Raw genomic sequence first — 27,891 nt, forward strand, 5'->3', positions numbered from 1 at the left:
CCGGGCTGGCCTGGAACAGCCCATTCTCCTTCCTCAACCTCTAGAGGCCTAGGACCACAGGCAGGCACAACCATGTTCCAGAGGGCTAGGATCACAGACATGCACAACCATACTCTAGAGGGCTAGGATCACAGACATGCACAACCACACCCTTTACTTAATTACTATTTGGAAGGATCCGAAATGCGTTGATGAATGGCTGAAACCAGCTGATCTGACAGTTGCAGAGATCAGAGCCGAGGAGCCACAGAACAGCCCTGTTCCAGTGTTGGTCCCAGCCCCAGATAGAAGACAGTACTATGCACAGGAGAGGTAGGGAGTTAAGAGAGCACCTCATGCCAGGCAGTGGTGATGGCGTTCGCCTTTAATCCCAGCACTCGGGAGGAAGCAGGTGGATCTCTGTTACTTTTAGGTCAGTCTGGTCTACAGAGCGAGTTCTAGGACAGGCTCCAAAGCTACACAGAGAAACCTTGCCTCGAAAAAAATGAGAGAGAGAGAGAGAGAGAGGAAGAGAGAGAGAGAGGAAGAGAGAGAGAGAGGAAGAGAGAGAGACAGAACACCCCACAGCTCAGTTTATAGGAGAGATGGTCCAGTGATAGGAAATAGGATCTCACAAGAGAAACTCCCTCCTCCCTCAAGTGGAGATGGGTTGGGGGCTGATTCATGGGTGGACTCCCTGCCTAGAACCTCTGAGTGAAGGGCTGGGGGCAGGTAGGGTTCACCGGTGGAACTTCTGCCTAGAATACCCCAGCGAAGGGCTGCAGGCCTGGCCTAATGCTACAACACTTGCCTACTATGCAGAAGGCCCTCGCTTCCATTCCCAACACTACAAAGATAAAGACAAAAAAATAGTGTAGGTGGCTCTCGAAATGAACCATGAATTGACTGGACTCCAGCCAAAGTTCAGCATGGAATATCAGAAGAACTATAGGTGTCTAGTAGCCCAGACATTGCTGAAGGGCCACATTTCGGGATGTCCAGGGCCACAGGGGCAAAGCAGAGGTCTGAAACTTCTACCTAGAGCTCTCAGTGAGCCAGCATGGAGGACACCATTGGCCAGGCTGGAAGTTGTCTGGACTCCCCGCTGGGAACCTTGGAGTATGAAGCTACGTAGGAAGGGAATGTTGTCAGAACAAGAATTGAGAAGCTATAGGAAGATAGAACAATCCCTAAAAACAATGTCTGGCACTCTCAGAAGACACAGGGCTGACATGGACAAACGGCACTTGAGTGATCTGGAAGTCTCCCCTGTATGCTGTGAATACACTCAAGTTTTGGGGTTTTGTTTTGTTTTTCTTTTCTTTTCAGCACTGGGAATGGAATCCATCACCTTGCACACACCAGGCAAACACTCTACTATCATAGAGCTAGAGCCCCAAGGCTGACAGGAGAGGCTGAGGCAAGGGGTCTAGAACTTCACACCAGCAGGGCTACTCATCAAGACCCCATCTCAAATAAGGACATAAAAAAAGAATATACAAATTCAGAGGGAGGCAGAGATGGAGACTGCTGGGATGTGATCTCAGCCATAGGCCACCCAAGCCCAAGATCCTGGAGGGGGCAGGAAGGAGCCTCCAGCTGGAGCCTCTAAAGAAGGCAGTCTCCTGGATTTGGGACTTTGGGCCTCCAGAACCCAAAAATTTCATCCCTGCTGTTTTAAGCCACCTGGCTTGTGGCTACTTACGGCATCCATATCTATGTGCCCAAGAGGAGACATGGGTGTTCTACATGCAATGGTTCTGGGGTGGCTGCGGCCTTCTGTCTCTCCAGCTTGAACATGGTGCGAAGGCCCTGTGGAGTCTCCCCTAACTCCACAACAGAACTCAGAACATACCATTTTTCCTTTCTGAGGCCACTCTTGACATCTGAGGATCAGGTACCATGGGCCACTTTAAATACCATCTGCCACCCACTCTGTCACCCATTTCTCAAGGCATTCTCCCTGCCTGAGGTCTACCTGCCTATGTCCTGAAAAGCCAGTGTCTGTCTTTCTCTCTCAACAAGGTCTTGTGTAATCTGGCTGGCCTCCCATTAACCATGATCTTCCTTCCTGTCCAGATGTCAAGGCATGTTTACATGATACTGATATGGAGCTTGGGGCTTTGCGTACTCTAAGAAGGCTCTCCAATAATTAAACTCCCATCCTGGTCTGCCTGTCTTCTTTGAAGCAGAGTTTCTGTAGCCCCCGATGGTCTTAAACTATTGATCTTCCTATATCGTTTTCCCCAAAGCTGGAATGACAGGCTTGTGTCCTCTTCTTCTAGTCAATGAACACCACTCCAGTGTCCCCAGGGTCTGGTATTGGGTTACTATCTTGAGAATGTGGCCATGAGGCGGGTGAATGACACTCAACTAGAACAAAGGCACATTCCCAGTCACTACACACCCTGGCATACCTGATCACTGATAAGCTCAGCACCAGTTTCAGCTGCAACTACTTGGGTGGAACACTACTATGGTATAGATGGAGCAGGGGCCTCAACATTGGTCTGCATCCTCCAGTGTCAGGACAACCACAGCAAAGAACGACTTGTCTCAAACATCTGAGGAGTTGAGAGACCCACAAACCCACATGTCATAGTGGATGTTTGGGATTGGGAGGTAGGAATGCAGAGAAGCAACCAGAGCTGGACACAGCTGGAGGGAGCCAGGCATACAAGGAGCATGGGGGCAGGTGCCAAGTGAGGGTAGTGAGGGCACAGGCCAGCTGTAGCTAGTTAGGAAATGGGTCCAGTACAGACGTGAGATGAGTCAAAGAAGGGGTGGTCAGATCCTGAGGCCCTACAAATGTGGGAAGGAGTTTAGACAGTCACATGTGTCAGATAGGGACATTGTGGGAACTGATATGAGTCTGGAAAAAGCAGAATCACATGCAGTGGTCTCTACAGGTGTTAGGGGAGCTTACAGTGGCAGATGTCAGACCTATGACAAGCAGGCAAGCTCTGGGTGCAGGTGGGAGGCAGGGCACAGGCCCTATAAGTAAGTAGGTTTGGGATCATTCCCCATGCCCCGCAGGCTGCAAAATAAAGGCAAAGCACACTGGGAAGCAGACAGGTCCCATGCACAGAACAGACATCTCTGTGGACCTTTCTAGAATTTCCACAGACCACTGAACACTAGGTCCCAGAAGCAGAGTCACCTGAAAGACACCAACATCCTGCCTGCTGCTGAAAGTTGGTGAGACAGCTAAGTCTTACTCCAGTCGCAGGGCCCCTGGGAGGGCAGGAAATCACTCAACACCGCCCCCCACCGATTTTATTACTGAAACTGGGTCTCCCATGGAGTCCACAGTGGCCTTAGGCTCCTAACCCTCCTGCCTCAGAGTGACTGTGCTCCCAACTTGTTTGAAGGGCAGTTGACTTACAGTCTAGGAGGTAAGACCAGTTAAGGTTCTGTGGCTGGGGTCATCTAAGGCCTTGAGGGTGGTAGGATCATCAGGACCTAGTGTCAGGCTCTTGAGTGAGTTTTCCCAGTCAACGGTTCTGCTGTGTGGGAACTCCCCAGTGATGTCATACCATGGGACTCTCCATCTCACTGGTTGCTATGTGGGTCTGGGCCTCAGGCAGGGAATGAAGTAGTCACTCAAAAAATACTGTCTCCTATATTTCCAAAGGTCAAGAATCCTCTGTGGGAAATGCCTGGGACCATAGCAGTTTAGATTTTTGATATTTCTGGATTTTACAACATTTACAAATACAAAAGAAAAAGGCAGCTTGGCAGGATGATACATGCCTGTGATCCCAGTACTTGGGAAACTGAGGCAGAAGATTGCTACGAAGGCGATTAAAGACTGCAAGTTCCAGGCCAGCAGTCTGGACTCTACCTTCAGGACCCAGCAGGACCTCTGTGACCTGTGAGAAGGGATCTAACCAGGAGATCCAGCACCTAACCCACTGGAAACCTATCCACGTGGGGGCTCAGTGTCACTCATGTCACCAAACAAAGCTCAGGCCCTAGGGCCAGCATGGACAGGTAGTGTGGAAAGCATGTCTCTTATGTACATCAGTGACTGCCTCTGGGCTGACTGTCTTCAGGGAACAATGTCACCAACAGGAAGTATGGGTGCCACTGAATCGTCACAGACCAAGGCTAGACTGTTGCTCAAGTTCCACAGTGCAGAGCATTGCCTGCTATAGACAACAACTACCATCCCCAAACATCACGGAGTGACTGTCACACAGTTCAGGGGTGCCCTGGAGTCTCAGGGATTCAGGAGAAGGTAGCTTGGCTCCTCCCCATGGCCACAAGACTCATGACAGATCCAGCAAAGGGACGTAAACACAGTGACCTCAAGAAATAACCACCTGCCTCGGTGGCCGAGTCCACACACCTGTAGTGACACTCTACCTCCAACCTCTCTCTTTCCCTGCTAAGCCCATGAGGAAAATCAGACCAAGTCCCCAGGACCTAAGGACAGAGAAGGGAGTCCCCAATGTCATCTCTCAGCCCCTTACTGGCTTCACTCATTCAAGAACAGATTAAGGTGGCTCTGACTCTGGGAAGGTAACAGGAAGAACCCACGGTCTGGGTGCCTGTTATTGATGCACAGCTGTGGCCTTGCTGGCCAGGAAGCAGCATTATTACCTCAAAGGTCTGGCTCCCTGGTACTCCATAAGAGCTTATTTATTTTTAATTATGTGTGTCTGTGTTGACTTATACTGTGTTTGCAGCTTTTGCAGAGAGCAGAAGACAGCATCAGAGTCACTTAGGGCTGGAGTTACAGGTGACTGTGAGTTGCCCACAGTGGCTTGCTGGGAACACATTTCTGGTCCTCTGGAAGAGCAGCAAGCAGTTTTAACCACTGAGCCGTCTCTCCAGCCTTCCCCATGGCTCTAGAAAGAAGCTTTCTGCCCCTGGACACCTTCACAGCTCCTGCCAGGGTATGAACTCCTGACTACACAGACAAAACAGTTCCTGTTCCCCTCACCGTCCCCAAGGGCCAACTCCAAGCCTGGCTCTCAGTCAACCCTCCATTCTCACTGATAGATTCTGAAAGCCTTCCAGAAGCTTCTTTAAACCAATTGTCTCAGACAGTAGCTGATCCATGATGGAGTAGCTTTGGGATGTTGTTCTCTGTGACACAGAAATGATATTAATGGAGCATCCTACTTCATGCTGTTTGTAAATTTCACCTGGCCCCTTACCCAGCACTCACAGCCCCTTGCAAACCACAAAAGAAAGCCAGCCAGGTGTAAGCCAGATGGTGGAGGCGTACACCAGCACTCGGGAGGCAGAGGAAGGCGGATCTCTGTGAGTTGGAGGCCAGCCTGGTCTACAAGAGCTAGTTCGGGGACAGGTTCTAAAGCTGCAGAGAAACCCTGTCTTGAAAAACCAAAAGGCTAGGTGTGGTGGTTCAAAACCTGTCATCCTGCACTTGAGAGGCTGAGGTAGGAGGACTGGGAATTCAAGGCCAATTTGGGCAATCCCTCTCCGCAAAAGTCCCCAAAGATCACCAGTTCCTTCCAGACAGAATCCCAGCCTCTCTGGATTTACTGTGAACATAGGAGGGTAGAATCCAGAAAACTCCCTTACCAGGAGCTTTCCAGAGTTGACGTGGTCAACCAACTTACTCATTCCTTAAAGTGTTTGTTTATTCGACAGAGAAAGAACTGGATGAACACAGTGTGGGGGGATGATCTGTCTCCCTAAAGCCCTCTACTGGCTGAAAACCAAGTTTGTCACTGGTCAGCATTAAGGGCCAAGACGCCCTCACCCTTTGCTCACGAGCTCAATTCTTAAAGCCCAGGATGCTTACTTTTACTTTTTGTTCATTGAAACTATAGCTGTCCAGCCCAAGTTGGTCTCAACTCAGGATCTTCCTGTCTTAGCATATTTGCTGGGACTGCACGTGAGGCCACTCTAAGATCCTCACCCCTGCACGTTAAAGACAACTCCATCAGGAAACAAGGTTCTTTACAATGATGATTAAAATGAAGCGAGATCCCCAACATGGACTTTCATCTGTGTGATTAGTGTCCTCCTAGTTAAGACACAGGGACCAGCTCAAAGAAAGATGACAGGAAACAAAGGGAGAAAGATGGGGCCACCCATGAGCCTGGGGTAGATTAACATGAACCTCAGAGGAGGCGGCCATGCCTGTAGATGGTCTTGGACTCCTGGCCTTCAGAACCCCATGACGGCCTGTGGGTTGTCCATCTAGTCTGTGGCAGACACAAGACTGCCAGAATTAGCTCTAGCTTGACTCCATCTCACACGTACACACATGTGCATATGACACCCTGCAGAGCCGGGATCTACATAATGAGTCAACTCTGCCAGCTTATTCATCACCGCACAATCCTCCAGGCTGAACCCCTGAATCACTTCTCAGGGATCCCCGATTAGGAAATGAGCAGATCCCTAGCTCATCGGCTGCATTTTTCCAACGTGCCTAATAGTGGAAGCTTTTCCCAGCCAAAGTGGATAGCACTGCAGAGACAAGGCCCTTTGTTCTGTCCCTCCGGGAACCAAGAGGGCAGAAGAGAAGAGCCTGTCTTGCTCTGTGAGGAGGCCACGCCTGGGTCTGGCTGAATGGTGGGTCGGGCAGAGGCTGCCTGGCACAGCTGGGTTGGGGACCTCAAAGACACAAAGGCCTGGCAGGTGGAACATGGGGAGGGATGCACATCTGAGAGAAGGTCATTAGCTGGATGTGCTCCAGAGTGGACGACCTTCCCCCACTGAAGTAAGCAGTTATGTCACGGTCATTGGGGAGGGGAGTCAAAAGAAACCGGCAGAAAGAGAGGGGACAGCAAGGAAATAAGACACAAACCCCAAAAGAACTTCAACAGTGTGGGAAAGGATGAGTACCTTGGGGGCCTGGGCCTGTGGTGGAGATAATGCCCTTTATCAGAGGCACTGCGATCAGACAACCTTTGATAATAGAGTCTGGTATAGTTAATCTTGCAAGAAAAGTGACAGTTTGTTCCCGGATGGGAACAGAGTCTCCAGAAACTCAGGTCAGTGGTGATACAATGACAAGAGAGACAATGGCCCTGCTGTGCCTGTCAGGCTGCCTCATGGGGCCCACCTGCCTTGGTCCCTCCAGGGCGATCCCTCCTCCCACCCAGCAGCTAGCAGAATCAGCATTCAAGGTCTCCCCACCTCACCCCCAACTCCTGCAAATGCCGGGGAGAAGCACTGAGGCCGGGAGGGGCTGTAGCCACAATTTCACACACACAGCATCTATTCTCACCTTGGTCTATTCCATGTGGCTCACTTCACATGACACAACCTGTCATCATCTCTGGTCACCATCCTCATGGCAATGTGAGCCAGGGATGCTACAAGGTGGCCCTGCAGCCAAAGAATGACCCCGCACCAAATATCATAACAGTCTGACAGCCACATCTGAATTAAGGGCTATGGTAAAGGGTTGAGGATCAAGGACTTGTTGGTTTTTTGTTCTCTTGTGGTGCTGGAGATGCCTGGGCCTTGAATGTGCCGAGAGCTGGAGCATGAACCTGGCCTGTCAGCCATGCTTCCTAGTTCTAGAGAGTCTAGGGATCCATCTCCAAAGCTAGCACTATTTTGAGGGAACAAAGACTCTCCCTTGCTGGCTGAATGGAAAAGACAGCCGAGACAAACAAAAGCAGGGGCCAGCAAGTGTGCCAAAGAGCAGAGACCCCATCACGATTGGGTCTCTGCTCCTGTCATTGTGGTTCATCACTAACATGACTTTCCAGGTTTGGCTGGGATCTTCCACCTCTATGGAGGATATATAATGAACTCCCCTCATCCTAAACCTCGATCTCCAAGTCCCCAATTCTGCCCCTTTGATAACCCATGCCGCCTGTCACTGTGCGCACCTCCCTGATGGGAATATCATTTTTTCTGTGAAAAGGGACAGTAGTTGTCCCTCTGAGGCACAAGGAGGTCTCAGCTCTGCTCTCAGGAGGCAGACAAGCACTTGGCACAGACCAGCTCTTGCTCTGTTAGAATTTGGACCATCCAGCACATGCCACTCCAGAGACGAGGGAAGAGAAGCCACTGTTTCATGGTCTTGTCAGGAAGGGTGTCAAGCCAGGAGTCCTGAGTCCCCAACTGACCCACACGGTCACCAGCTGGACTTGAGAGAGGGTTTTACCCAACCAGGAGGTCAAAGCTACAGCTTTGAGCTTTGTGCAAGAAGTATACTGGATACCTGGCTAGGGGGTGTGGCTCCATGGTGGAACACTTACCCAGCATGCATGTGTAAGGCTCTAAATTCCATGCCAGGATTGTAATGCAGGAGACAGAGAAAAGTCGGGGCTGCGTAAAACCAAGGGTATGTACCAGAAACATGAAAGTTAGTAAGTGGGGTCAGCTCTTGAAATACGCTGACACAAACCAATCCAGTTACTTTGCAGAGGAGGAAACCAGACACAGGGCACTTCTTCCCGGAGACCCCCACGAAGTCACATGCTCTGAGTGCATGGTGGAAACCACATGGCCTTGGCATAGGAAGATTCAGGCCTCCCTGGGGTCTCCAGACCCAAGCAGTCTTTGACACTGCAAGAGGCATGACTGAGCAGTGTGCCCTAGGGCAGGCTAAGATGAGAGCTTTCTTACAGAACATTCCAGAAGTGAATAGGGCAGTCATGTCTCTGAGACTTTTATATTCAGATTTGTGTACCAAACGGAACTCTAAACCTGGCTTTCTTCTGCAAGCACACAGCAGATAGGGAATTCTAGCAATGGGAGAGGGGAAAGAAGAAAGTCATGCCATCCAAAACTAGGCAGTTCCAGGCCCCTGTAGGAGCAGATGGGCCTTTGACAACTTTTCAGTTGTCCATGTCACCTCCAGTCATTCCTGGACACCTTAAGATTCTGGAGTCTAAGATCAGACAATACTCAGGGAAGGAAGGAGCTGTAACGTGAAGGGGCTGCATCTGAGCAAAAGAGGCAGATAGGCCTCCCCTCAGAAGCCCTGGGGCTAGGAGACCCCAGAAAAAGAACGGAGGGCTTGCTGGCAGCTGTGCTTCCTTGGGGCTGAGCTCACAACCACTGTGGGGGGCGGGGGTGGGGGTGGGAGGACACATTTCCTGTATGTCGGGTTTTACCCATGTAAGTCCAAGGATGCAACTCTCTTGAGAGGGTGGCTCCCTTCCTTCTGAAACGCCGGCCGGCTGTTCGGAGTGTTAGCACTTCTCCCTAGCTCCCCTAGAACCCGACTAGTCCTTTCTTGAGCGGAAATCGATGCGCGTTCCAAGGCAGAGACAGACAGACCCAGAGGGCGCTGGGACTCGCCCCTGTGGATCACCCAGCTGTTGGGGTGTGAAGTCAGGAAGAAGATGAATCAAGAAGGGGAAGGCGGGGGCGAGCCTCTAGAGGCTGCACCCCGTCTTCTCCCGGACGGCTGGAGCCCTTTCCTCCTCCTCCCCCCACCTCAGGCTTTCTGGGGAGCTGTTCTTGCATGGCTTTCCAGGCCCATCTTTTGCACGCTCCACTCCCAATAGCGGCTGCCACAGACCTTGTCCCGTTCTCTGAGCGCCGGACACAAGGCACACCTCGGCGACACCCGAGAGCTAGGACCGCGCTAGTAGACACCTTTCCCCATCTCGGGCCCTCAGCTCCGCCATCCTGGCCTCCTAGATTTCCTGAGGCCCCCCTCCCCCTCAGATGCCATCTCAGCCACGTCCTCTCCGCACCCGCCGCTCAAAGGCGCCGTCGAGCCCCGTAAGCCCGCCAGCCTCATCCGCGTCGGTCTCCCCGCGACCCCCAGCCTCGCGCCTCGGGACATCAGCACCAAACCCGGTTCGGGTCTCCGCTCGGGAGAACCGCTGTGAGAACTCACCTGAACCTCGGCAGCCGCGCGCCGCCGGTCCCCGGCCGGCTCCCCGCCCGGACGCCCGCCAGCCCGCCCGCTGCTCCAGGCCGCCCAGCCCCGTCGCGCCTCGCCCGCCGCTCCCCCGCGCGCTCCCACTTCCGGGTTCCGGATGGGTCGAGAGGGCGGGGCTCCAGCGCGCCAGAGAGGCGGGGCGCCTCCCGGACACGCCCACACAAGGCACGCCCACTGCGGTTGGCGCGCTCCCGTTTTCAGGCTCCCGCTAGCTGTGAGAGGCGGGGCCCTACATAGCCCTGCCCACACCGAGCGCTCTTACATCCCCGCTGCTCCGGGGCGGAAACCGGCTCCTCGGCGTCGCTCCCGGAACGCTGCGGCTCTGCGGTCCTGCCTGCCTCCTAGCGGCCGGAGCCCTGAGAAGCGGCCCTTCGAGTGGAAGGCGGGAAAATGGCGGAATCCTCGGAGCGGGACGCAGGGTGGGTTGGGGGCTCAGTAGGGTGGGATATAGGGGCACCGGAGGGCTGACCAAAGGCCAGAGCCTGGGCTGACGGGTACCCGAGCGGGTGAGCGGGGATCCTTAGAGCCCCTCCCCGAATCCCTCTCAGCCTGGAGCCCGGGGCTCTGAGCATCTGGAGTTGTGCGTGGTACATTTGTGTTGGCAGCAGGTAGCTTAGCCTCCGGGTTCCTAGCTTTTGCATCTAGGGGCGCGCTCAACCTCCTGAGTTCTGCGTGCAACTTGTTCTGTTTTGGTTCTAAGACGGGGTCTCTTGTAACCCAGGCTCGATTTGAACTCTCCAGTTCCTGCCACTCTTCCCGAGTTCTGGGACGACTAGTGTGCGCCCCCAGCTGCAGCTGGGACCAGTCTGCTGCACCACAGCACTGCGGGGGTTCATCCTTGTTAGTGAGCTTGGGAAGTTTTTTTCTTAGAATTCAGGTTTACTTCTTTCCTGAAAGGAGTTTTGTAGCACTGATAAGGGAAGAGTCGGGGAGTTACAAAATAATCGCTTGAGAGTAATGTCTGGAAATTGACAAAAATCTACACCTGGGCGGGTTGATGCTAATGGCACCTACATGTATTCAGTGACGGTCAAAAAACTCTCCCACCCCACCAGAGCTTCACTAGAAGCCTGCCTGTCAGCACAGGCAGGAGGTGGAGGTGGGAGAATCCTGAGTTCAAGGACAGCCTGAGTTACCTACCTGAGAGCCTGTCTCAAATAAACCACTTTTTGGTTTGGTTTGGGTTTATTTTGTTTGGTTGTTTGGTTGGTTTTTCAAGACAGGTTATCTCTGTAGCTTTGGAGCCTGTCCTGGAACTAGCTCTTGTAGATCAGGCTGGCATCGAACTCACAGCGATCCACCTGCCTCTGCCTCCCTAGTGCTAGGATTAAATGCGTGGTCCGCCACCACCTGGCCAGTTTTTGATTTTGTTAGGAATATTTCTTCGACGAGCCTCTCTGCCAACACAAATAATTCCAATCAGACCAAATTAGACCGAGTAAAAGATGCCCATGTTTGATGCAGCGCTCCTGGGTGGCACCGGGAAAGCATGACAAGGGGAAGAGAGAGAAGAGGAGACCACGTGTTCATTTTCTGGGGGACAGCCCAAATACCCTGTGGGAATAGTCTTGACTCTTGGATATAGGGACCTCAACTCAAGTCTGGCTACTTCGTGCGACCATGGGGTGACCTTGGCGAAGGGGGAATTCTTGGGCTCATGCTCAGTGAGAGACGTGGCTGGAGTGGCATCCGTTTACTGCCATCCTGGAAACCTCAGGCAGCTGTTTCTTGAGGGAGATGAGAAGGCAGGTGGCTAGGAGAAAAAAAAATTGTTATTATTGGCCCTATGAATGGGGCTAGCAGATAAATCCAGATTTTAGTTGTTAGGTGTCCTTGATCCAGAAGAGTTGGTACGGGTGTTGACATTGTCTGGAGAGCGCTTTGTAAGTTGGTCTTGGCCCAGACGGCCAGAGTGACCTGCAAAATATGCTTGAAAATGGATGGGGTTACAACAGGCTCTGGAAGACTGTTAGTTGTTTGTTTGTTTATTTTTACTTACCAGACCTGATTTTTGATACAGCAGTAGAACTTTTTCCAGAAACCTGTAGGTATCTGTAAGAGAACTGGAACAGATTTACATCTTGGTGTCATAGCAAAAGGCTATTGCTTTAGGTTAAAAGGTTTGCGCATTTTTTAGAAGACAATTAAAGGGAATTTGGAACTCTGGGTTTTTAAGATACATCTGTTAATCTGAACTATGAAGCCTGTGAAAGAGGCACACCTGTTTGTATTTTAGCAGGAAACTTAACAAATGTAGTGATGAGCTACCAGTACCTTAAGTTATCAAATGCCATGGATGAAGTCATAAGTTAACAGTACCCTAAGTCATCAAATGCCATTAGACAGTTCTAAGGGGATAAATGGGCAAAAATGAGACACCTTTTTTAGCTGTGCAGGCAATCCCAAGTCTCTTCTTAGTCCTTGGAGAACATCAGCCTAGAGGCAGTGCTTGCCATTAGCTGCTGAGTACAAGAGACCCCAAGATTTTCCTGTGGGGGCAAGATTTAGTCTACCTGTCTTGGCAGGATGAAAAGTTCGAGTCCACAGGTGGCATCCAGGAAGGTGAAGAGGTGAAAGGCCGCTTTTTGCTGTGTGGGTGTCTTTGCCAAACCCAAAGGCAAGCCTCAAGGCAGAAGATCTTTGTAACCACGGATCTTCTTGGAGGAGCTATAGGATGCTGTGGGAGCTGGCATGTCTCTGTGTTACAAGCTCTTTTGGTAAATGCCATACTCTCAGATCTGTAAAGGAGCAAAGAGAGCACTAGAAACGTGCAGACCAAGTAGACAAAATGGCTGAGTTATATAGAAAAGAGAAGCTGGGGAACTTCAGGGTAGGGGCAGGGTACGCCTGCCAGGCTGGCTCTGTGACAGGCACTTGGAATGCTGAGAGATAAGTTAAGTAGGCACCTCACTTAGACACTTGACCCAAGGTTCTTTGAGACCTAACAAGATCCACCTGCCTCTGCCTCTGCAGATTATAGGCTTGCACCACCACACCCAGCCCCAGGCCAGCTTCCTTAGCAGGTAAAGGTGCTGCCACCAAGCCTCATGGGCTCAGGATTCCCAGGACCCAACTATGGAAGTCGGAAGTCATCCTCTGCCCTCCGAGTGCATGTCAGGGGACGTGAGCACTACATACTACATCAGATTTAAAAGGCTGAAATGCTAAAGAGAAGAGGCCTGTGGGTGGAGCCTCCTGACCAGCACTACACCTCAGACTTCCAGCTCTGAACACAGGTAGTGATGGGCACAGGACAGGTCAAGGCGATGCTGCTGAGGCCTCCATGACTGATGGGCAGACCCCGGGGCACCCTGAGGGACCACAGCAGGTGCACCTGCCCTGCTTCCCAAGGCCAAGCCCCACCATCTGTAGGCTGCAGGAAGAAGCCAGCACCAGAACCGCCAGCCCTGCTTTTAACTTCCTGCATGTAGGTGTGCTCGTGTGAGTGCAGCAGAGGCTTGCGATCCCCGGAGCTGGAGTGCTGGGGACTGAGCTCAAGTCCTCTTTATCCTGTGAACTGTCTGTCCAGCCCTGGTAGAAAGATGATGAGTTCTGGGCCAGCCTTGGCTATGGAGTGAGACCCTGTTGGTGCGGGGGTGTTAATTATCACTGGACAAGCCTGGCAACCTGAGTCTGGGTCCCCAGAAACCACGTAAAAACTGGATGCAGAAGTGCCTTCAGTCCCAGCACACCCTGCAGGGAGATGGGAGGCCAAACAGGAGAGCCTCCAGGAGTGAGGACTGGCTAGCTTGGTATACGCAGCTGTGGATGAGAAGGTGGAATGTGACCTATGCTGAGATTATCCCTGACCTCTCTGTAGGCACCACGGTACACACCTGGACTCACAAGACATACACAGAGTAAATAAAAATGAAAAATATTTAGAGAATACAATTATTTGGTGACACATGAGCATTTTGTGACCCAACATGTGCTATGTTGGCAAAGTTTTGTTGCCACATGGCCCGCCCATTGTGTCAGCTTTGGTACTAGGATAGCAAAGTTGAGTAGTTGCTGGTCATGACAGTGACTGGGGAACCTAGGAAACTGGCCCTTTGCAGGGAAAGACTGTGTCATTGTCCTCTCCCCAACCTGCCATCTCATCCCTACCGCTAGACTCTTCCCTCCTGTCTTCTCCAGCCCCTGTGCTTGCAAATCCTCAGCCCCAGCCCTTCCGAAGCCCTGCCACCTCTCTGGCTGCTGAGACAGGGATCTTGCCCTGGTGGGGAAGCTCTGATCCCTGTGGCCAGTGCTCTACTGTCTTCAGGAGGAAGCTGGTCTTGTGGAGGTTCAACCTCCTGCCTGTCTAGGGACGGCCTTCACATGCCCCGCTCCAGTTGACAGAAGGTGGCTCTGGCCTCTGCAGATCTTGTAGCCAGATGAATAACACATCTTTCTTCTCTCTTGTAGGAAGCCCATAGCCAGTGGTGCCCCCAAGACAAAAGGAAGAAGAGTACCAGGTGAGCTCTTTAAGAAAAGTGTTTTGTTTTGTCCTCATTAATGATTTTTGTTTAATTTTTTTTCAATTACTTGTGTATTGATCTCTTTGGGGGGTGTGCATGTCGTATCATGAGTATAGAAGTCAGAAAGGAACTTGTGGGAGTCAGTTTGTCATCAATCAAGCTGGGCAGCAAGCAAGCACCTTACATGCAGAACCTTCCTGCTGATTGTTCTCTGAGAAACAGTCTCATGGAGCCCAGGTTGTCGGTCAGCTCCTGATCCTTCTGCCCCAACCTCCCGGGTGCCATCTAGTTTATGAAAGGGGTTTCTTGGGGGCGGGGAGGGGGGGGAGACAGAGACAAGTCTGACACTTCCACTGCTCAGTGGCATGCCTTTGGGGACTCAGGGTTGTCTCTGTCCCCGAGGTGTCATGTGACTGTGGTGGTCCCTTGGAGAGTGCTCGAGATGTGCACAGACCACAGATCCAAGTTCCATCCAGAAACCTGTGGAGCTGCCCGGTGTGGGTGCTGAAACCAACTCAGGTGCCTAGAAGAGCAGCAAGTGCTCTTCCAGCCTCGTAGGCTTGATGTTTATTTTTATTTATTTATTTATTTTGTTGGTTACAGTTTGTGTGGGGCAGGTAGCACACATGGCATACATATGGGGGTTAAGCATAATTTGGGCGGTTGTTTCTCTCATTGCACCATAGGAGTCTATGAAGTATTAGACTCAGACCCTCAGGGTTGACAGTGATCACTGGACCTGGTGGGGTTTGGTCTTAGGGATGGAGCCCAGGGCCCCACATTTGCTAGGCAAGCGCCTAACCACTGACCTACATCCTCAGCAGATTTGTTTGTTTGTTTGTTTACTGCGATGGCAGAAGTAGAATTAGGGCCCTCACTGTGCCAGCTGAGCACCGTGCCACTGAGTGGCCCCGGCCTGGCAGTTTTGTGTGTAACCTATGACATGTTTGCATGCTGCCTGGTTTTGTTAACACTGGCCAGGACACACGGCCCTGGCTCAGCCGCCGCCAAGTGGGTCTGGATCTGTGTGTGAGTCTCATGAGGGTCCCACCCGTGATAAAGGCTGGAGTGGGTGGGGGAGGAAAGAGCATGGACATAGACCTCCCCAACCCAACGATACAGAGTCTGACACGACTCACGTGTGCCCCGACTTCCCTGCCCCTGGGCTGCGGTGGGCTCTCCTGTCTTTAACTTTATTGTTAGTTTTTAATCTGCGAGCTTCATTTCATTGAGAAACATGAGTGGTTGAGGTACAAACGAACACAGACCAATTGTAATGAGAAATCTGGAGTCTTTCATGGTTTGCAAACAGGGTCTGGGAGCTGGCCTGGGCGCATAGACCAGTGAGCCTCTTTGTCCTGGCTGCAGGCTCAACATGTTTAAACTGAACCAGGGTCAGATTTCCTACATCTGGGCTGCATTTTCCAAGCTTTTTCCTGGCACAAGCCCCAGGCAGACTCTCACGTGGCCTTTTTTACATCCTTTACCTTTGCTCTCAAGAGTCTCTGCAGGATCTCAGTGAGAAACCACCAAATCCATGCCAGCATGGCCATTCCCTCATAACAGGAATTCCCTTATAATAGGAATGGGTCTTTCTCCCTCTGATTTAAAGATAGGAAGGTGGGAATAGCAAGATCTCGGTGGTCAGCCCAGCTTTACTGTACTGAAGCACAAAACAGAGATGGACTCACCAGAGAGGGGTAGACCCAAAATGCTGTGGGGTTTTTGTTGTTTTGTGTTTTGGTAGGTGGGAGGGGGTGTGTGCACATGAATGTAGATGCTCTTGGACACCAGAGAGAGTGTTGAATCTCCCAGAACTGATGTTACAGTTGTAAGCATCCATGTGGGTGCTGGGACCCTAACTCCAGTCCTCTGCGAGAGCAACAAGTGCTCAACCACTGAGCCATCTCTCCTGTTCCTTTTTCTAAAAGTTGCCCTTGTTTTCTTAAGGTGAGGGGGATACCATGGTGCACATATGGAGGTCAGAGGAAGTCGAACTGAGGTCATCAGGCTTGGTTGCAAGCCCTCCACCCAATGAGCCATCCCACTGTCCCCTGGCTTTCACTTTCTAGAATGTTACTATCTTGGAACTTACTTGGCACTTGCTCCTACTCCAAGGACCCACATAGAAGAGACGTTCTATAAGTGTCTTATAAACACTGAGTGTCCCGTGAAGGTCCTACATATGCAGTAGCTGCCATGTGCATACATGGGGAGACTGAAGGAGCCAGTCTGCAGGGGGCAGTAAGGCTGGTGCTTTTCCTGTCATTGAGCATGAAGGATCAGTGGCCCCGGCTCTCCACTGTGGGGTCCCGGTCATGCCCTGTGTCTTCATGGTGCAGTATTCCTGTTCTCTAACAAGCACTGTGTCGTCTGCAGGAGGAAGAGTGGTCGAGTCCAGATATCTGGACTATGAAAAGAAAACTAAGAAGGTAATGGAGTCTTTTACTCTTGGAGCCACTATGAATGGGTGGAGAGCACGTGGCAGCTGCAGCCTGATCCTGGAAGACACCACTGGGACCTTTGCAGCCTCCAGGTTTTGGGCACAGTCCCGAGTCTCTGAGAGTGGCACCAGTGTCCATCAGTCCTATGTACCTCCTCTGCCTCTCTTGCTTTGGGAGTCTCTGTTCTGTCAAGTCTGTCCAGTCTGTCCTCCGGCACTATCCCCTCCATACCCGGGAGGCTCCTGAGTGATAGGCACTGACAGCGGCATTCGGTGTGGGTCACAGGCACAGCTGGCGGGGGGAGTTTTCCATCCCACCCAGAATGATGTGAAGTGTCCGACTTTGGTGACATTCGCTTCTGCAACTTTTTCAGCTGTCAATAAGCAAGGCTGGCAGGTCTTCCTGAGGCCCACACATGTCCCTGGCACCCCAAAAGCTGCAGTGCATAGCAAGAATGGGGGAAACGTGTTCGGGTCAGGGAGTGCCCTGGAGAGTTGAGCCAGCTGCAGGCTCATCCCTGTGGGGACACATCCCTGGAACACAGGATCCAGGTTCCTGGTTGTCTATCAGGGTTAGGATGCACTGTTGAGCACAGGCTTGGTTTATGATTATCAGAGGGTTATGTTCCCATCTGCCTGGCCTGTGCCCCAGGAAATGTGGTGAGGGTTCCCAGGATTCCTGATGCTGTGACTGGTAGTCTGGTTTAAGGGAAGGGATTCTCACATCACCCTGTAGACAGCTTCCCCAAGTTACTTATCCCTGCTTCCATTCACCCTGTGGCTGTTGCTTCCTTGAAGGCTTGGCCACAATGCCCCCGTGTGTCTATATAAGGCATTTTGGTTCTGGTACCCCATTAGGTGACCTGGATCTGACTGGAGTCTTTGGGTGTCTATTGTCATGATAACATTAGCCCACTGCTTTCTCCTGAGGCTGAATGGATCTTAGAAGGGCTGGTCCAGGGTGGAGTCCTCTCACAGGTTTATTCTTGGAGTATCTTATGAGATGTCCTGAGTGGAGCCACTTCCAGCTGAGCAGCCCTTTCCCTGAGTGTGGGGCAGATGTTCTTGAGTTTCAGATTTCAGTTTTGGATAAGGAGTGCTTGGGGTGTGTTGTATGTTCCCGTTCCTCCTGGAAGCTGACTAATAGGAGACCTGTGGAGACCTGTATGTTTGGCATCACCAAAACCTACCCAGTGGTTATTCAAACTGCCCCACCATTTCACATTTCTCCCAGGCACACTTCTGTGATTTCAGTAGGTGTCTCCAAGACAGTTGATGGTGGGCATTGCTCTGCATTGGTCCTTGTTCTTTTTCCTGTGTGTGTGGGTGGGTGTGGGTTGGTGTGTTTGTGTTTGTGTGTGTAGCAGGTTGTTTGTACAACCATGCATGTACACATGGATGGATGCCAGAGTGAAATATTAGGTGTCTTTCTTTTGTGACAGGATCTCACTGAACTGCCAGCTCTCGGGATCCTTTTGTGTTCCTCATCCCTTGCTAGGCTGAGAGGTTCTCATGGATTTGTTTCTGTGTGGATGTTGGGGATTCAAACTCAGGTCTTAAGACTTGCAAAGTGACTGCCAGACCACACACCACACAGCCCTGCTTGTTGGCCATTAAATTCTCACATCGTTGCTGGTTTGTTTGTTCAAATGTTTTTCACCTTGGACATTTTCTCACTAGTGAGGTTGAGGGTTTTCAGTTGTTGGCTTTCATGACCTGTTGTCAGCAGCCATAGGCAGCAGCTCTCATGTCATTTTGAGCACAAGTTCTAAATTTGCTTTTGAAAGACCAGCCAGGCGGTGGTGGCAGGCGTAAGTTTAAGGCTAGCCTGGTCTACAAGGGGTAGTTCTAGGACAGCTAGGTCTGTTGCACAGAGAAACCCTGAAGCATGATTAATAAAAGCTCAGGGTCAGAAATTGGATTTCAACCTGAAGGTCTAAAAAGCAAAACAGCTAGCCACTGGCTCTTGCCTCTACATCAGTCTGAAATGGTGATCCTGCCTCCAGATTTCTCAGAATGAGACTGTTGTCTGAGAACTGTGTCCTCCATCTTATTCCTCTGTAGGGCTGGGGTTAAAGGTGTGTGTCACCATAACCTGGTCTGTAAGGCTGACCAAATGGGACTGTTTTAATCTCAGCCCATCAGGCACTCTTTATTTATTAAAATACAAAAACACTATCTCAACCCTCCCCCAAAATAAAAGACCAATATTCCATTATGGATTTTTCTTCCTTTTTTTCTTCTATAGACAGTGTCTCTCTACATATCCCTACCTGACTGGGACTTACAGAGATCCACCTCCCTCTGCCTCCTGAAGGCTGGAATTAAAGACAGGGGTCACCACATCCAACCGCGATTGTTGGTCATATGTTGTTGGACCTTCTTTAGACTGCCAGTTCCCAAATGATGTGTGAGGGTGGCATCTGGCTTCAGCACATGCCATTTTTAGTCTGGAATTCTTAAGGGTGTGGTTTTGAAACATTTTAATTGGCATTGAGTGTACAAATAATGAGATTCATGGTGACTTATTTACAACTTAACTATATTTTTATGCTTTAGAGTAGGGTTCGTGCCAACTGTACATATGGTTATCAGAGGGCAACCTGTAGGATTGATTCTACCCTTCCACCACATGGGTCCTGCGCATCAAATTGGTTTGGCAGTCTTGGTGGCAAGCACCTTTACCCACTGGCCCAACTTTTTGCTTTTAGCTCCTGGTGCTACAATTGAATATAAGCCCTTTCCCAGCAAACCATTCAGAAGAGTTTATCGGATCCCCTGGAGTTACCACATGGTGCTGCATCCACGTTCTCCTCTTAATCTCTGAGTCAACCCTTAGCTCCTTGTCACACTCAGTCCAGTTACCTTCACAGTGGGTTCTTTAGTAGGTCTGACCCTAAACCCCACAGCCCTTCTGTGGAGTATCACCCGATGGAGCCAGGTCTGCGTGAGTGTGTGCTCCCTTATGCAGATTGGTCTGAGGGGAGAGCACAGGCACAAGCAGTTGTAGAACACGATGACTCCGAGTTCTGGAGCCGAGGCCGCAGCAGTCCCAGTGTGATCGTGGCCAGGGTAGTCAAGAGCCCCACTGTCAGGCAGGCAAGAAGCAGAGCTCGCGCTTTGTTCTTCACAGCTGGTTCTCTTCGTGCCCTTGAGGGCTTGGCTGGCAGCACCCACGCAGGGTGGGAGTCTGCAGCCTACTGGCCTGGACACCTAGGGCCATTGCAAGTGGTTGCCCAGAGTGACCCTCAGACTTGGCAAACTTCTTCATTCTAGTCTGAATAGGCTTGGGTAGTTTTGACAAGGAGTAGGTTTTAGTTTTCCTGTTGCATCCTGATGCCTCCTTATTTCCCACGGAGCATCCCCAGACCCAGTGGTGAATGAGAATGAACCCCGATACAACCCCCACCGTGCTCCTTGCCTTTCTTGTACCTGACAGCCTGGCACCCGCTGCTGGTGTTTATGAGCTTTGTAGACTATGCCAGTGGAGAAACTCCGTGTCTTAAGTCCAGAGTAACGTGTAGAAGTCAGTCGCCAGCCCCTCCACAGCACACACAAACACACGCCTATCGAGATGGCAGTCCAGCAGGTGTGCCATTATTTCTCGTGTCTGATGAATGTAACTGTCCACTGTTTAACTGTCCTGTATTCACAGTCTCAAAACTCCTGCTTCTCCGTCTGACCTCTGACTGTTTCCATAACAGGCTTCTGTGTCCGCTGGAGGGAAGTCACCTGAGGGAAGAAAGACCAGCACATTGCAGAAGACCAAAGGTGAGTGCTAGGGGTGGAGCGGTGGGTGGGAAGGAGCTGCCAGGCCTCCCCCAGGGCAATCAAGACAACCCCTCACAGACATGTCCACAGTCTAGCCTGATCCAAACAGTCCTGCAATTCCCAGGTGATCCTAGATTGCATCAGGTTGTCTGTGAAAATTTAGCATCAAGGATCTCTGTCAGAAAGGATGTGGTTCAAGTGTGTAATGGAAGCATAGGCAGAGTGTCTGAGGCCACAACCATATATCCACGAACTACTTGCAGATCCAGGGAGCAGGCTGGGATTGGCCAGGAGCTGCTACTTGCTGTTAGTTTAGGGATGCTGCAGAAACTATAACCAATGGGGTGCCTGACATTTGAACACTTGGGAGGTGGAGGCAAGAAGATCAGAAGTTCAAGGTCATCCTTGGCCACATGGTCTACATTGAAGCCAGGGTGTACGTGAGACCCTATCTTAAAAACAGGAACAAAATTTCTCTGTTCCCAGGCAGGGATGAGATCAGCACATGAGCCTGACTGGGACGTTTTCATGTGACTTTATGAGCACTGTGCCTGAAGATGCACGAGTCAGGAGTCAGGACCTGCCTGGGCCTAAACAGGATGCTCACCTAACAGTGACTGACTAGGGTTAGGGTGTATGCAGACATTTTATTTGGGTTTTGGCTTCTGATGGATGAACCACAGCTGCTGGTTGGACACTTGGTGCACAGGATGCCCCTGGCTAGGATCTAGTTGGCCCAGAGGTCTGAGTATCAAAGTTGAGGAGTGTTGTTTGTTTGGTTTTGTTTTTCTCGTTTTGTCGTCATTGTTCCCGATGTCTTGGCACATGTAATGTCAGAGGGACAACGCTGTGGAGTTCTCTCTCTCCAGCTTCCTGTGAGTTCCAGGGATCGAGCCTGTTATCAGACTTGCCAGGCAAGGAAGTGTCTTTATGGGCTCAGCCAGCCAAACCATCCCATTTTCTTGACACAGGGCATGAAGTTTCTTGACTCTTCCCTGCTCGGCCCTGCTGTAAAAGCAGAAAATAGAGTCCTTGCCCACCTCTCTCACAGGCCACCACTTTTTTAAAAGAATAGATTCTTTTTTATATTTAGAATTGCAGGTTGTGGTGTATGGGTGTAGTCAGCCCAGGGTTTGTCCAGCTAGGGAAGGATGTGCCCTCCACAAAGAAGAAAGACTAAGCCTAATAGCACCATTAGTCTATTTCTAATAGACTAATAAATTAGCCCTTTAGTCTATTTCTGTGGCTGTAACAGAATGCCTATGCCTGAGAAGGTGACAGGTTTTTATTCTTCTTTGAGGCAAGGTTTCACTGTGTGGCGCAGGCTGTCCTGCAACTCGTCAAGATCCCCCACCTCTGCCTCCTGAGTGCTTGACTAAAGGAGTGTGCCACTACATTCTGCTTGGTAGTAATTTGCTCTTCTGAGAAGAGATTTGTTGGGGCTAGAGAGATGGCTCAGAAGTTAAGAGCACTGCCTGATCTTCCAGAGGTCCTGAGTTCGATTCCCAGCAACCACATGGTAGCTGACAACCATCTATAATGGGATCTGGTGCCCTCTTCTTGCCTGCAAGGATACATGTAGGCAGAACATTGTATATCTAGTAAAATCTTAGAGAAAAGGCAGAGGTAAATCTTTTTTGTTTTTCCATTCTTTTTTTTTTTTTCAAGACAGGGTGTCTCATGCAACAGTCCTAGTTGTCCTGGAACTCTCTCTGTAGACCAGTCTGGCATTGAACTCACGGAGATCCTGCCTGCCTCTGCCTCCCTAGTGCTGGGATTAAAGGCGTGTGCTGCCACCACCTGGCAGTGTGTTTGTTTTTCAAGACAGGGTTTCTCTGTATAACCCTGGTTTGTCCTGGACTTAGTTCCATTACACCAGACTGACCTTGAACTCACAGAGATCAGCCTGCCTCTACCTCCCAAGTGCTAGAATTAAAGGTGTAAGCCCTTAGGATTAAAGGAGGTGGCCCCACCAAAAAAAAAAAAATCTTCAAAGACTTAAAAAGGTTTCTCCCATGTGAGATGACTCAGCCAGTAAAGACATTGGCTACATGCCTGGTGACCTGAGTTCAATCCCTAGGACTAGCATGGAAGAAATTCAGCCCAAACAGTCACACTCAATACAGTAAATAACTTACTAAAAACAGAAGGCAATTAAAGAGGCTATTGAGATCCCGGTTCTGTAGTCTATGCCCAAGAACAAGGGACCTGAGAAGCTGCCCCTCGCCTCAGCTGGGAGCTCACAGGTGCAAGAGTCTAGCACCCACACACCTTGGAAAAAAGAGTCCTGGTGGCCCCAAGCTGTATTGTACCAAGGGGTGCGGGCTCAATGGCACTGACCGTGGCATTCTTCTCTGGGCAGAAGACAGCCTAGTGATGGGAGCAGGAGGCCTGCAGTCCACCATGCTGGAAGGGCACAGCACTCCTCTACCCTCCCTAGACCTTTCGTCCATCAAAGGTAACTGGTTTCTTTTAGCCCCTCGAGACCGTGCTTGAGGTCTTGAGGACCCAGCCTTGGGCAGCCCTTGTCGCCAGTTTGACTCACTGCTGTGAGACCAGCATGTGCCTTTCATACACACCAGGTCTGGGAGTGGGTCCCAGGTGTTCTCTCCTGCCAGGCGGGGTGGCAGATCCCAGGTGGGGTGGTGACAGCTGCATCTCCAAAAACTAAGGGAAAGAATGAAATGGTCTATTTTAGACACAAGCATGTTGAGGACGGCTCCCCAACCAGCCATGACAAAGGCAAAGAAAGCTGATTCCACGTCCTGTGCCACTCGGAAAAAGACACCCCTTCCCAAGAAGAAACAGGTGAGCACTGGGGGAGCGGGCAGTGGGTAGGTCTGACTCCCAGCAGCTGAGGCTCCAGGGCAGAGGCAGCCAGTCCTCCAGGATGGAGGCTAGGGCTATGGTGCCCATATATGGAGTGGGGAGACACCCATACACTTCTGGGCAAGATGTGACCTGACTCCATCCCCAGCCCCACGGACACTATTTGTATTTGAACCTATAAAGTACACAGAGGTTGGGGTTCTGCCATGCCCGGAAGAGCCAGGTCAAAATGGCTTACTGGGAACTGAACAGCAGGACTCTTTCAGGATCTGCAGGAGACCATGGACATGATGGAGTCGCAGACACTGCTGATGACCCTGCTGTCTGTGAAGGTGAGCTTAACTGGGCCACATGAAACACCATGTGTCTTCTGTCACCTCCCCACCTCACCTGAGTTGGTCTTGTGCCCCACAGATGGAAAAGAACCTGACTCTGCTGGAGGAGAAGGCTGAGAAGGAATTGGCGGCCATGGACCGTGAGAAGGAGCGTCTGCAGCAGCGGGTGCTCGAGCTGCGTCGCAAGCTGCTGCTTCAGCAGAAGCATCAGGAGCTGGAAACCATTCTGGATGCCCAGGTGGGTTTGAGCATGCTCCTGAGGCCAGGGGTGCATGAGGGAGCCAGGATCAGGATGCCACCACTTGCATTCTGCCCAGTCTGCTTAGGCTTCTGATATGAGTGTAATGTATGGGACTCCTGTCTCTGCCACACAGTGTGCAGAATCCTTGGCACCTGCCAGCTTTGATGTTGTCCCACTGTGGAGCTTAGCACAGCATCAGTTCCCCATCCAGGGCAGGTCAGAGGGGGTCCTGTTACCTGGAGGCTGGCCCATGAGGCTGGAGACTGCAGGGCTTAGCACATTCAAGGCCCTTCTTGTGCGAGTGAGCACAGTGTGTCTTACGGTGTCCCCTTCTGCCTGCAGATAGAGGCGCTGACCCCTTTCCAGGCTGTAGCAGAGCGCTTCAAGGAGCAATACAAGACACTGGCTACAGCCTTGGACGCAACTCGACATGAGCTGCCCGTGCGGGGCATCCACATGCAGGGATCTGGGCAGGAGCTCCTAGGTAGGAACAGCCCTGCTGTGTGGCCTTGCCTCAGCAGGAAGGAGCCCCAAGGCTCACATGCACCATATTCTAGGTGCCTCTACCCTGGGGTGGTGTTGGAACCCGTGTGGAACAAGTATGGGTAGGACATAGGCAGCTGAGTCAGGATTCCAACCCCAAGCTGGACCTCACTGCTGGAAGATTCTGGGGGCAGAGTGGGGGAGTGACCTATCTACTGGCCCTGAGTCCTGGGCCCTACCAACAGGGTGGGGGTGTTGGAGAGGTCACTTGAGGGATTCTCTGGAGCAGACGTCGTCATTAGGACTTTTTAGCTGCACAGTGTTTACTCAGCCTGAACTATGTAACAAAAGAAAAAGGTACAGTGACCTACATTTATTGTCTGACTCTTGGGAGGCTATGAGTTCCAGGCCAGCCTGAGCTACAACACAGTGAGTCCCTGGGTTCAAAAAAGAGCACAGTGTTGACCTGGAACCTGTAGCGATCCTCCTACCAAACCGCCCCTAGCAAGTCTGTACCCAGCATGAACCCCCTGCGCTGACTGTGAGGTGAGGACTGAGCAGCAGTCTCTGCGCTGCAGACACAGCAGGAACAAGTCCTTAACCCTCATGACCATGCTGGCTTGTGTATGGTGCGGGTCTGTGCCTGGGACACACAGCTGCTGCAGATACCAGAATCTCAGCTCTTTAGATCTGGAGGCCAGGAAGTACGGGTCCAGGCCACATCTGGCAGGTGCATCCTGCTTGTCACTCACAGTGGAAGGACAGAGGGTGAGAGAACAGGGCAGCAGCTTACAGCCCGAAGCCTCAGCTCCCCTGGTCCACAGGAGCCCTGCTGGGCAGCTGTCACACAAGCACCTGTGGACTCCCCACTGGGTTTGTCCTTACCAGCTTGCGCTTGGCACTCACACTCCAGGGACGAGTGAGATCTCCTAAGATCCGTCCCTTTGGTCCCGTTCCCTGAGTGTGAGAGAAGAGCCAACTCTGCACAGCTCAAACAGCTGTTGCTTTGGGCACCAGAGTCCTGCTAACAGCCTGTATCTCCACAGATGAACTGGAGCCGGCCCTGAAGACCACCCTGCAGCTCCTGGGCAAGCTGGGCATCTGTTCCCCGGGCGCCAGCGCGCGGGTGCCCGAAGCCAGCGCGCGGGTGCCCGAGGCCAGCGCGCAGGTGCCGGACGCCAGCGCGCGGGTGTTATGCCTGCTGGAGGAACTCAAGGACTTAATTACCAAGAAGGACCTAGAACTCAACAGGTGTGGGTCAGGCCTCCCCCTTCCCCTCCATCCCTTCCCTCCTCTCTCCATCCTCCCTTTCTTTTCAGTTGGGTTGCTAGAGGTGGAACCTCACCCAGCTGCTATCTCAGGTGAAGACTGTTTGGGCTTTTGGGGACTCTGCTGTTGAGTGCCTCACTGCCACCGCAGTGCCAGAATGGTCAGGCTGTATCATTGCTGCCCAAGTGACTGGCAGTCACTGTTCAACTCCTAGCCCACTTCTGAGTTCTGAGACACTAGGACCTTGGGTGCAGTGAAGCCATCGATTCATACTGTGCCAGAGTCCAGCAGAGTAGGACTGGGGACAATAGAGACCTGAGATCTCCACGGGCGAGGAAAGCATCCCATCCCACACTCAGTCTCATGCCCTACACAGGGCAGCTCTGGGCCAGCAGGGGACAGAGGGAACCTTTTCTGAGCCTGCCAGTTGCTCAACACATGTTAAACGTCGTTCAGAATTCAGTCTTAGCAGGATGTTTGGGGGTTTCTTTTTATTTGTTTTGTTTTGTTTCTACAGAGTTTCTCTCTCTGGAACTCACTCTGTAGACCAGGCTGGTCTCAAATTCAGAGATTCACCTGCCTCTACCTGCCAAGAGCTGGGATGAAAGCTGTACACCTCCTCTGCCTAGCCAGTTTGGTGGTTTCTTGAGGAACATTGTTGTTTTGTGTGTTTTTCTAAGACAAGGTCTCAATCTGTAACCCAGTGTGGCTTTGAACTTGCAGAAATCCTCCCACCTCAGCTTGCAGAGTTCTAGAATGGCAGGCATGAACATCACACGTGTTGGGTTTTTGATTTTGGTTTTTTTTACGTATTTTTATGTGTTTGGACACGCACACATACCTTTATGTGTAAAGGTCAGAGGACAGCTTTGGGAGTCTGTTCTCTCTTTCCTCTCTTTCCACTTTGTGGGCCCTAGGGATCAAATTGAGGTCATTAGGCAGGCTTGGAAGCAAGCACCTTCATCCACTGAGCCATTTTGCCCCCCCCTCAAAATGCATTTAAGGAGATACCCATAGGACTTCTCAGGGATTCTGAAGCACGCCGCACCCAGCACTGTCCCACAGGATAGGGCAACCACCACTCACATGGAGCAGAGACTGAGGATGTCTCCCTTATGCTTGTGACCACTGTACAGCCACAAGTTTCTCCTGTCAGTATCCGAGCAGTACAGATGTACGTGGTATTCACACTTGGACACATGCTCTTCATCACCTAGGGGCTCTTAAAGTCTTCAGACCCTGGCCTTGCATAAAGGGACAGACAGGGCATGACCATGTGGTAATGGCTGAGTCTCACATCTAGCCTGGCACCAACAAGGTCTCCTCACATAAAATTTGCCCACTGTTGAGGGTGTGGGGCACACCACTGAGGTCCCAGGTGACCAGGAGGATGAATGCATTCAAGGCTGGCCACACAGCCCTTTCCTGCTAGGCCTGGGGGCCAGACCTGTGGGCTGTCTCAGCTGCTTGGGGGCTGAGGCAGGAGGGCCATCAGTTTAGGGTCAGCCTAGGAATCTTAGGTGCTGTCTCAGGAATTCAAAAGAGCGAGAGCTGGGGATAGAGGGAACTCAGAGTTCTTGCTCAGTATGCACAGTCCTTGCTTCTGTCTCCAGCAACATATGGGCACATGCACACTTGCCCCCAAGTTTCCAGCAACCCTTGCTGACTTCCAAAGACACCATTAGGGTCCTGAGATCAGTCATCAAGGAAAGCCTCGTGTCCCGAGTTCAGTCCCAGGATCTGTAGGAAGAAGAGAACCTATTTCTCTAACCTGTCAAGTTTGTTTTTCTAAGATCTCCATTAGAGTTCTTGTTGTCCCTTCTCTTTCTTCTGCCACAGGATCTTCAGTCAGGTGATGGAACTTTCCTCTCTGGCCAGCAAAGAGGCAGCCTTGATAAACCAGGAAGTCTGGGAAGAGGCCCTGGGCACCCCAACCTGCAGCCAGTGGTACTTCGGTCCAGATGCCCTCAGGGGCCCACAGCCCCCTCCAGGACAGGACTAACCCCAGTGTAGGCCTCATCCCACTTTTTGGTTGTTTCCGTTCTCTCTGGGCATTAACCTCATAGATTGAGGATGTTCCAGCCATTCAGTTTTCTGAATTTTTGTGCACTTTTTCTTTTTCTACACTTTCTACTGTCAGCAGCACTTGTGGGTTTGAGTAATGATAATAAATTTTGATTGATGTGTGCTCACATATTTGTCCCTCTGTACTGACCCTCTAGAGAACCCGTTTGTGGCAT

At 51.4% G+C, this 27,891-nt stretch overlaps 2 protein-coding genes across 29 annotated transcripts in view; one reads left to right on the forward strand and one right to left on the reverse strand.

The window, feature by feature from the left end:
• Myo9b (myosin IXB) overlaps positions 1-9,886 on the reverse strand; it is an 88,221-nt gene extending 78,335 nt beyond the window's left edge. For all 28 annotated transcript variants that reach the window (XM_087900865.1, XM_087900861.1, XM_087900857.1 and 25 more), the window contains exon 1: positions 9,773-9,886. The gene's annotated coding sequence lies outside the window, so the exon portion shown is untranslated. The remainder of the gene's footprint in view (positions 1-9,772) is intronic.
• Positions 9,887-10,079: 193 nt separating this feature from the next.
• Haus8 (HAUS augmin like complex subunit 8) lies at positions 10,080-27,843 on the forward strand. The gene is made up of 11 exons (XM_087900879.1): positions 10,080-10,236; positions 14,228-14,277; positions 16,660-16,712; positions 20,428-20,494; positions 22,857-22,952; positions 23,193-23,302; positions 23,590-23,655; positions 23,738-23,896; positions 24,242-24,383; positions 25,429-25,633; positions 27,491-27,843. The coding sequence occupies exons 1-11, from the start codon at positions 10,208-10,210 to the stop codon at positions 27,651-27,653; spliced, it is 1,140 nt and encodes a 379-aa protein (XP_087757005.1). The 5' UTR covers positions 10,080-10,207; the 3' UTR covers positions 27,654-27,843.
• Positions 27,844-27,891: the final 48 nt, after the last annotated feature.

This window comes from Myodes glareolus, chromosome 23 (assembly GCF_982192425.1).
Source record: "Myodes glareolus chromosome 23, mMyoGla1.1, whole genome shotgun sequence".
NCBI lineage: Eukaryota > Metazoa > Chordata > Mammalia > Rodentia > Cricetidae > Myodes > Myodes glareolus.

Coding starts and splice junctions, on each gene's coding strand:
- Haus8 (XM_087900879.1), top strand. CDS start 10,208: ATGGCGGAATCCTCGGAGCGGGACGCAGG. Junction 14,278..16,659: donor AAAAGGAAGAAGAGTACCAG/GTGAGCTCTTTA, acceptor TGTCGTCTGCAG/GAGGAAGAGTGGTCGAGTCC. Junction 24,384..25,428: donor ATCTGGGCAGGAGCTCCTAG/GTAGGAACAGCC, acceptor GTATCTCCACAG/ATGAACTGGAGCCGGCCCTG.